Below are 9,590 nucleotides of genomic sequence, written 5' to 3'. Positions count from 1 at the left end.
CCTTACCAGGCGCGAGGCCCTGGCCCCTCCCGGTGGCCTCAAACGGGAGGATGAGGACACTGAGCTCCTGCGGCCACTGGACTGGCCTAGTCCGAGCAGGTCAGGGTCCGCTTCCTGTTCTGAAGCGGTTCGTCCGCTGCACAGGTGTTTAGGATTGTCGCATCCTTTTGATAAATTACCCTTTACCCTAGACTTCCGTCCCCGGGAATCCTCTTCACTGTGGACCGTCTGCCGTGGCCGCGGCCGCTCCAGTGGTGAGGAGTGTGGTGCTGTGGTTATTTCCACTTCTTGGTGCCTTTCGTCAGTGTAGGGCACAAGTTGGCTTACAGTTGCATGTGAGACTTCTTGTTGATTAATTATTGCATTTTTCACCCAAACGACTGTAAGCCTACTTTTGCCCGCCCTGTTCTTGCCTTCGCCTCCTCCTGACTTTGCATCTGGTCAGGGTCCGCAGGGCCGTCTCCTCGGACTCCGCCCCTTCTATTCTGAGGGCAACTGTCAACATTGTTGCTCTTTGAAGAACCCACATCGGGTTTTGATTTTTCCTACTAGTTCAGAGTAAATTCCTCTCATAAGCTCTAGTTCCAGAGGCTGGAGTTGGGATCACAGGATGAACATGGAAATTCACTCATCCACCCCACGGGGTAGGGAGGGCTCAGCAAGCAGACTGCGGGCGCAGGCAGGTGTGGGAGCTCAGGACACAGAAAGGAGTTCATGGGCAAAGTTTAAACTGTTTAATGAAAAAGAGCCAAGCATTATTTACACATGGTAAGAAAAGAAAAGACGGCTGAACTGGGCGTGTGCAGCATCGCCACCACAGCCTCGTGTGGCTTCCACATCACTCACGGAGCTGCGTGTGCCCTCTCTGCGTGCAGTGTCATGTATGGTCACGCCCTGACAGTGTGGTCAGGGTATCAGGATCATTGGCCCAAACTCCTTACACAGAAACTGCTCTGGACAGTCCCGAGGGGACACAGCGGCCACCTTGTCCCCAGAGCAGCAGACGCCTCAGATCAGATCGGCAACTGAACAGGAAAAGAGGAGGAGACGCAGGTTAGTGGAGGGCGGCGGGGCCCGGGACAGGACGCCGGCCCCCAGGCCCCTCCCCGCGCACCGTTCATGGGCATCTCGTCGATCTGCGTGGAGTAGTACTGTTCGATGTCCCGCAGGATGCGGATGTCGTCGTTCTTCACGAAGTTGATGGCCACGCCCTTCCGGCCGTACCGCCCCGACCGCCCGATTCTTGGGAGGAAGGAAGACTTCGTTGGCGCACACAAGTGGGTGGCCGAGGGGAAGGGGAGGCGGCAGGCGCCCTACCTGTGGATGTAGAGCTCTCTGTTGTTGGGCAGGTCGTAGTTGATGATCAGGGACACCTGAGGGACGTCCAGGCCCCGGGCCCAGACGTCGGTGGAGATGAGCACCCGGCTGCGGCAAGAGGGAGGCGCGAGGCCGGCACTCAGTCACGAGGGCTCAAGACTGGATGCCAGTCACCCGCACCCTGGCCCCTGGTCCACGTGGGGTGAGGGGCAGCGCCACAACGACCCTTCGCAAGGGCCCTGAGTACAAGTTCCGTGTCTCATGCGTTGGCCACCGCACCCCTCCTCCAGAGCTGCCTGTCCCACACGAGGCCGCGCGCGCCCACCCACCTGGCGCCGGACCGGAACTCCTTCATGATGGACTCGCGCTCCTTCTGCGGCATGTCCCCGTGCATCGACGACACCGTGAAGTTGGCTTCTCTCATCTTCTCCGTCAGCCAGTCAACCTGCCAACGGGATCGCAGGTGCTACTGAGCTCCCAAAGCAGCCGGACCCGGACTTGGCGCATCATTAGAGCCCACTAGCCCCCGCAGAGCGGGTGCACTGAGCCGCGGGCGCACTGAGCCGCGGACTCATCCTCACGGGGTGTGAGGCATGTAGTGCCCAGCCAGTGGCACGAACACCCATCAGCGGAGCCACCTGACTCCGCACCACCCACAGTGGCCGCTGTGCTCCGGGGCAGAGTGGGCAGCTGTCCCGGAGTCCATGTGCCCATACAGCCCGCAGCAGACGCCCGGCCTCCACGCCCGCCCACGCCAGCTCTGCAGAGACCGAGCTCCAGCCGGCACCAGAGGAAGTGCGGGGGCCCAGCCACGCACCTTCCTCTTGGTGTTGCAGAAGATGACGGCCTGCGTGATGGTCAGTGTGTCGTAGAGGTCGCACAGCGTGTCAAACTTCCACTCTTCTCTTTCCACCGCCACGAAAAACTGCTTGATGCCTTCCAGGGTCAACTCATCACTGTGGAGGAGAGACACGAACCCTGTTACCTGCTCTTCCACCGAGACTGGGGGCGGCGCAGACAGGCCTGTCTGGCTGGTCACACCTAGGAGCCACCATTTCTCCCACCGGGCCCAGCTCTGGACCAGAACCAGCAATCACCACCACCGCGAACAGAAAGAGAACACCCCTGTCCCACGGTATCTACTCCTCTTACTCTCAAGTCCCCGGTACCCGCCAGCAGCTAATCGTTAAGATTGGAATTGCTAGGTTAAAAGGGAATGGACATTAAAAGCTGGCTTTTCAAAAAAGGAAATCAGGGTTCCACGTCTTAAACGCCAGTGCAGCCGCCGGCGCTGAAGAGGCGTGCTCACCGCTTCACCAGGATGCGGATGGGGTCCGTCATGAACTTGTTGGTCATCTCCAGGATCTCGTGGGGCAGCGTGGCGCTGATGAGCACCACCTGCGTGGCCGGGGGCAGGTACCTGTACACGTCGTAAATCTGCTCTTTGAAACCTGGGGCGAGGAACAGACCACAGGCACCTGAGGCCGCACCCCTGCACAGCCTACAACTTCCGCCCAAATCCTCTCCACAGCTCAGCTCACGGGCCTGTCCCGTGTGCTGACCACGGACACACACAAAGCAACGCGTGTCTGGTTGGGACGATAGGCTGCTTGCCCTGCTGGCTGTGGTCAGCCTTACAAGCAGCGACCACAAAAAGACCAAAGTGTGAGTTTTTCCCTGCCCCGTGGCGCACGGGGCAAGGCTGTGTCCCCACCAACACACTCCCCACTGCTCGGAGCACGTCCACTGGTGCCCGTTTCCACCCCGCACTTGAACACGCGAGATCACACGTCGGCAGAGATCAGCCCTTACGTTACACACACCTTTGTTCAACATTTCATCCGCCTCATCCAAAACCAGCATCTTGATAGCCCGCGTCCTCAGACTCCTGCGACGAATCATGTCTACAAACCAGATTCAGGAGGAGTCAGACCACAGGTTACGAGGAAGGAGCGGCCATTCCAGAGACCTCCCTCTGCTTCCTACAAGTGACCCCGCGCAGGCCAGCCACTCTGAGGCCCGAGCGAGGCCCCCGCTCACCAAACACGCGCCCCGGCGTGCCGGCCACCACGTGCTGCCCGTAGTCCAGCTTCCGGATGTCCTCCCCCACGTTGGTGCCCCCGATGCAGGCGTGGCACTGCACGTTCATGTAGTCGCCGAGCGCGAGCAGGCCCTGGAGGGTGGGACACAGGTCATTCCCATGCACTTGGCGTGACCCCCGCGCACTATTTATGCCATTTACACCACAGACAGCCCGCTTCTCCCCTCCCTCCTCTTCCTGAGGAAGCGTTGGAGATTGGAGACTGAAGTTAGTCTTAATGGTTTCTCGCTACAAACACAGTACACGTTAATTACTGAAAAGCCAGGAAACATGAAATTCACACTCTCATCCAGCCAGGAACAATCCTGGCACCTTACTGCACAGCCCTCCGCAGTGATCACCGTGAGCATAAGGTAGCTGGCTCTTTGGTGCCGACTGCCAGGAACTACGGAACCACACAAGCCACACTAAGAACGACAATGCAAACCCTGATTCATATATCGTGATGGTTTATGGCAAAACCTGTCAGGAGGAGAAGCCTGAGGAACTAGAGCGAGGGTGGATGAGACGTGGTTGGCCTCGCAGCAGCCAAGAGGCAGGCCCTGAGGGGGAGGGGGGTGTGTGTGCCTCACCTTCTGGATCTGCACAGCCAGCTCTCTGGTGGGGGCCAGGATCAGAGCCTGCGTCTCGCGGACCTGTGAAGCAATCGCCGGGGACAGACGTCAGTGCTCTGCAGGCGGACCTGCCGCCTCGGCTCAGACACCCTGTGACTAGGATCTCGCGTTAAGCGCTCATCTGACTCGTAACGAGGCAAACCACACTCAGCGTCTCTAAAACCGCAAGCCCAGAGGTGACGGGTTCGGTGAGCAGTCTGTTTACAGACGAGAACGTCCACTAGTTTAAAGCCTCCTGTCCAGATAAAGGAATGTATGGCAGGGGGTTAGCTCAGACACTAGCGGGCAACCGTTCTCTTTACAAGTCTGAGTCAGCACAGCAGAGACGCAAACACTGAGCCACAGAAGGAAGGGCGCGCCTGCCGGAGGAAATGGAGCGGCCAGTTACCTGGATGTCCAGACACTGGAGGACGGAAATGCTGAAGGTGGCAGTTTTGCCTGTGCCAGACTGAGACCTAGGAGAGAACACAGGTAAGCGTGGGCCACACACCACTGTCCACTCACAGACCCACCACAGCCACGCTCCGAGGGGAGGGAGCACCGGGCAGCTTCTCCCTAGATGAGTCTCTCTCCCCTTTCTGATGCCGCCCCCCCCCTCCCCCCTCCAGCAGACCATCACCACCTTAGTGGCAAGAGGTGGGACGCGGGCACAATGTCACTTCTAGTCCCTGGTGATGCGGACAGATGGCATCAGGGTCGAGAGCTGCAGAACCTACCCCAGCAGGTGTCATTCCCCTTTAAGTATGATCTGAATGGAAACTGTCCTCCAGTTATTTTTTATTTTTGTGAATGAGTCTTTAAAAATTAGGTAAATCAGTAATAAAGCTATTTAAGGAGTATTGTATACAAATTGACATGCCAGCTGACAGGCATTAAAGCTGGATAAAAATTAAAGCTTTCCAAAATAGAGAACACAGAATACAGCAATAAAGCACCCTGGGCTGAAGTCAAGGAAACAGCTGGTAACAAGCATATAAAAACAGAACATTGGGGCCCCACAGCACCAACAGCACAGGGGCCCCTGCACAAGCCAATTTCCCAGTCAAAACCCTCACACAACTTAACTACCTCCAACCTTAAGTGCTAACAGCCTATACTATTAACCAGAAGACTTACCAATAACATATAAACATCAATTAACATGTTCTGTAAGTTCGCTACACACTATATTCTTACAATAAAGCCGGAGAAAAGGAAATGTTGTAAAAAACCACAATAGGAAATATATCTACTGCATCTATCGGGGAGAGAAGCCCAGTATAAAAACCCGCACTGTTCCCGGCCTGCAGCGGACTCACTGGGCGATGACGTCTCTCCCTTTAATGATCTGCTTGATGGCGCGCTGCTGGATGGCGGAGGGCTTTTCAAACCCTGCGGACAGAAGCAGAGGGGGCTGAGCTCCAGGCCAGCGTGCTCACAACCAGACACTAAGCTCCGGGCGCAGAGGTGGGCTCTCCCAGCCCCACCCCCAGCCTCTGCCCTGGCCCAGCACTCAGCTCTCACCAGACAGCTGCTGAGCAACTGGCGGAAGCAGGTTTTTATGCTGCACGGGGCCTGGTTAGAAGGCAAAACCTCTAAAGGAACATCCCTGGAGGACGGATAGACCCAGAGAGGTTTAAGACTAAGGGAGGAGGCGGCACTCGTGGGGAGTGGGTGGGCGGCTCACTGTACTCTGACTGTGATTGTGTGACTATAACCTATGTTGCCCCCCCCCCCCCCCCCCCCCCCCGTTGCTGGGGCAGCACTGTGGGGTGACCTGCACCCCATCTCTCTCGCACAACAGCCTAAATCACCAAGGCACGGGGCTACTCTGAAGGGGTACAAGTACTCGCCAAGTAAACAAACTTTATGTCCAAAGCTGTAATTATTGTTGGTAGTCTTTTAAAATGTAGCACGGTTTCTTTCCCATCTAACACACAAGCAACTGTAGCAGCAGATTTAAACGCCTCCTCATGGCCAAGCACACGGACGGACGGGACGGGCAGGGTGTCCTGGGGCCGAGGCAGGCGGGCTGCGATGGTTCCTTACCCCCCACCCCCCCAACACCTCTGCTCTGTCTAAACTGTCCTGGCACCAAGGACTGGGTAAGAGGGGCCCGGGCCCCAGGCCTCAAGACAGATGCAGACAGTTCCCACGTATCCCCAACCCCGGCACCAGCTTAGGCAGCTGCCTCCCAACTTCGCCAGGGGGATGCTCACGCCCCCAAGCTCACCACAACCAAGCCAGCGCCCCGATTTTGCCTCCAAGTGCTCCTCCCCTAAGCTCCTGGCAGCATCACCTGGTGGCTGCTCCAACACCGAGCCACACCGCCCCGCCTCCCTCTGCTGCTCCACTCACCCACCGTGAACCCTGGCAGCGCTGCCCACCTCCACCGCCACACCGTCACCTCTCCCGGCTCAGCCTGCTCCCTCTCCCGCCCTCCTCCGCCAGGTGCACAGCCAGCCTGCAGGACGGTCACCCCAGCTCAGACCCTCCTCCCCCGGGCACTGGAGCCTCATCGCCTCGCACTGCCCCTGCGCCCTCTCCGAGCTCACCGCCCGGCTCCCGGGACAGGCTCCTCCACTGCCCGCTTTCACCACCGTCTTCTCCTAACGGGCTCCCTAATCCAGATCCCAGCTCAACTGTCACCTCCTCACGGGGGCCCGCCTGTCCATTTGCTCCAATTACCCGGCTCCGTTCCTTCACAGCCGTTACCACTGGGCTACCTTCTCCCAAACGCAGCTTAAGTTCTCCGGGGCCCGAGCCCGCCTGGCTCCCTGCTCAGCCCCGGAGAGACCCGCGCGTAGCTCGGCACCGAGGACAACACGCCGCAACCTGGGTCGCGGAGTGATGACGGTGTGCCGGGATGGGGTCCCCCTAGCCGCCTCGGCCCGGAGCCCGGCGGGGAGGGGGGAGGGTCCCTATCGGACCGGGGACTCGGCCTACGAGCCCGGCCTGCCCTCGCCCGCCCCGCGCCCTCCGCGCCCACCCACCGTAGGCGTAGATGCCGCGCAGCAGGTCCTCCCGCAGGCCCATGGTGTCGAACGTGGGCGTTACGTCCACCTCCTCGCTCGTCTCGAATTCCACTTTGGTCATGTCTTCCTCTTTGAGCAGCCGCTTCCGCGCCGAGCCCGAGTTCGCCATCGTCGCGGTGGCCGCCATGATCCCGCGTCGGCTGAAAGCGGAGAGCGCGCGGCGTCGGAAAGCGGAAGCACCCCTTCGCGCTTCCGCCGCCGACAGGAACTGACGTTACTGCGCTCGCGCGTGCGTCTAAGCGTGCGTGAAGCCACGCCCCGGGAGGGAACGAGCGCTTCTCGTCACGTGATCGGGCAAGGGCGCCGCGCTCTGGCGGAAAAGGCGCGCGCTCCGGATCTCGCGAGGGGCGGGGCCTCCCTCATTGCCTATAAAGATGGCGGCGGCAGCGCTGTGCTGAGGAGATTTTCGCTCCGTCACGCCGCCGGCCGCACCTTGGCGACCTCGGAGGAGGTGGGAGGCGGCTCTGCCTGGAGTGAGCAACCAGGCGCGGGCCTCCCGTTTGCACGCTCCCGCGTGGTCACTGCGAGGCGGAGGGCGTCGGGCACCGTGTGAGAGACACGTTTCACTGACGCCCGACGAGCATCCTCACTGCAGAGCGTCCCCTTTGAAAGCCGCGAACCAGCGCAGGTTGGGCGGCCTGTGTTCACCTTCGCCCCCGGGGACGCCCTGCGCGGGGTCGATGTGGCGACAGGGCCTGGCCTGGGGCAGCGCGCCCGGGCCCTCCGCCGCCCCCGCCCGGGATCCGCACCCGCACCCGCCGCGCGACCTGCGCCCTCGTCGGACGGCAGCTCGCTCCTCACTCCGGCGGCTGAGACGCAGCCCGCTCTGCGGAGAAGGTGACCCAGAGACTGCCCTGCCCGCGGGACCAGGGATGCCACCTCGCCCAGGCACTGCCCATCTTTAACAAAACAAATAAAACCAAACGACAGAGAGACACTGACACAACCGGCAGAGACCCTCACACACGGTGTTTCCAGCGCCCACAACGCACAGACAGGAGCTGCCCACCGGACTGTCCCCAACGCGAGCCCTTGTCCCCAGTTAGGGTATCGGACAGAGGGCCCCGCCGCATTGCAGTAAAACGCCCGTTTCCTTTTTTCATCGGCAGGAAGCTGAGTAGCTCAGTACCCCAATGAGTATCTTTTGGGATGGACTCACCAGCACCCATGCTTGAACAGTTGAAGCAAGATTACAGGCAAAGTGACACCTGGCAAGAATCAGCCTAACATACAACGTTTACAAGTGCACACAGCAGGCAGCCGTGGACAGCCGTGTGGCTCACGGGGCACAGCCAGTGCTCAGCCAGAGGCCCTTGGGAGGCCACTTGTAACCGGGAGCTGGTCAGGCTCACCCCAGACAACTGACCCCATTACAGACCCCAATGCCCGGCACCCCACAGGTCAGGCTCAGGTGAGGGGACCAGGCAAGGCCCTGGAGAGGCCGCTTGCAACGGGAGCTGGTCAGGCTCACCCCAAAACGGACAACAGACAATGGGCTTCCCCATTACAGAACGCTCTATTCAACTTAGGTTTTGTTTTGTTTGTTTTTGTTTGTTTTTAATATATATTTTATTGATTTTTTACAGAGAGGAAGGGAGAGGGATAGAGAGAAACATCAATGAGAGAGAAACATCCATCAGCTGCCTCCTGCACACCCCCTATTGGGGATGTGCTCGAAACCAAGATACATTCCCTTGACCAGAATGGAACCTGGGATCCTTGAGTCCGCAGGCCGACGCTCTATCCACTGAGCCAAACCGATTGGGGCTCAACTTAGGTTTTATTTTAAATATATTTTTATTGATTTCAGGGAGGAAAGAAGAGGGAGAGAGAGAGAGAAACATCAATGATGAGAGATAATCATCCATTGGCTGCGTCCTGCATGCTCCCCACTGGCATGTGCCTTTGACTGGTATCGAATCTGGGACCCTCCAGTCCATATGCTAACACTCCATCCACTGAGCCAAACCTCCTAGGGCTCAACTTAGGTTTTAAGTGAGGTGATGGGGATTGCTGAGACTGTGGGTGGACCCAAAACAGGAAAGTTCCCTGCAGCACTGCAAATAAGAGTCCAGGCCTCAGCCCCGGGGACCCTAGTCCAGGCAGCAAGCAGGATCCCCAGTACTTGCCCTAGAGCACATGTGTCAAACACAAGGCCCGCGGGCCAAATCCAGCCCGCCAGGCCTTGCAATGTGGCCCGCACCGCGCTGTCATCACTGCACTCCACTGTCAGTTTATGACATTGTCAGTTTATGACTGTTCAGTAAACCATTCGGCCCGCGATTTAGGCTGGATTTTAGATTTTGGCCCCTTCTCTGATTGAGTTTGACACCCCTGCCCTAGAGGACCCCTTACCCCCGCTTGTGTCCCACCAGAGTGGCCAGATTATGGAATTGGACAATCAAGGGGACTGGCTGCCTGTCACTCCTTGATCTAATTAAGCAGGGACAGAGTTGAATCACATGTGAGCATTTACTTCAGTCCTGCCAGCAGCATGGGGAGCAGCAGGTCACCCACAAACATCTGCTCTGCCCCCACCATGAG

At 58.7% G+C, this 9,590-nt stretch overlaps 1 protein-coding gene across 1 annotated transcript; it reads right to left on the bottom strand.

The window, feature by feature from the left end:
* Window positions 1-719: 719 nt before the first annotated feature.
* EIF4A3 (eukaryotic translation initiation factor 4A3) lies at window positions 720-7,236 on the bottom strand. The gene is made up of 12 exons (XM_084862031.1): window positions 7,005-7,236; window positions 5,331-5,403; window positions 4,421-4,487; window positions 3,991-4,053; window positions 3,358-3,490; window positions 3,141-3,221; window positions 2,627-2,768; window positions 2,135-2,273; window positions 1,647-1,762; window positions 1,318-1,425; window positions 1,115-1,242; window positions 720-1,025 (listed from the first exon to the last, which is right to left on the bottom strand). Exons 1-12 carry the CDS (start codon window positions 7,171-7,173, stop codon window positions 1,009-1,011), a joined length of 1,236 nt encoding a protein of 411 aa, XP_084718157.1. The 5' UTR covers window positions 7,174-7,236; the 3' UTR covers window positions 720-1,008.
* Between the last annotated feature and the right edge of the window lie 2,354 nt (window positions 7,237-9,590).

This window comes from Pipistrellus hanaki, assembly GCF_964339955.1.
Source record: "Pipistrellus hanaki genome assembly, chromosome: 16".
NCBI lineage: Eukaryota > Metazoa > Chordata > Mammalia > Chiroptera > Vespertilionidae > Pipistrellus > Pipistrellus hanaki.
The sequence above is the reverse complement of the archived record's forward strand: the minus strand, read 5'-3'. Positions and strand labels throughout refer to the sequence as shown.

Bases quoted from the DNA above. Each gene is read 5' to 3' on its own strand.
- EIF4A3 (XM_084862031.1), bottom strand. From the start codon at position 7,173: ATGGCGGCCACCGCGACGATGGCGAACTCGGGCTCGGCGCGGAAGCGG. The intron at 5,404-7,004 runs GTGGGTGGGCGC...TTCTGTCCGCAG, and splicing joins GCGCGGCATCTACGCCTACG to GGTTTGAAAAGCCCTCCGCC. The intron at 2,274-2,626 runs GTGAGCACGCCT...TCTCCTCCACAG, and splicing joins ATCCGCATCCTGGTGAAGCG to TGATGAGTTGACCCTGGAAG.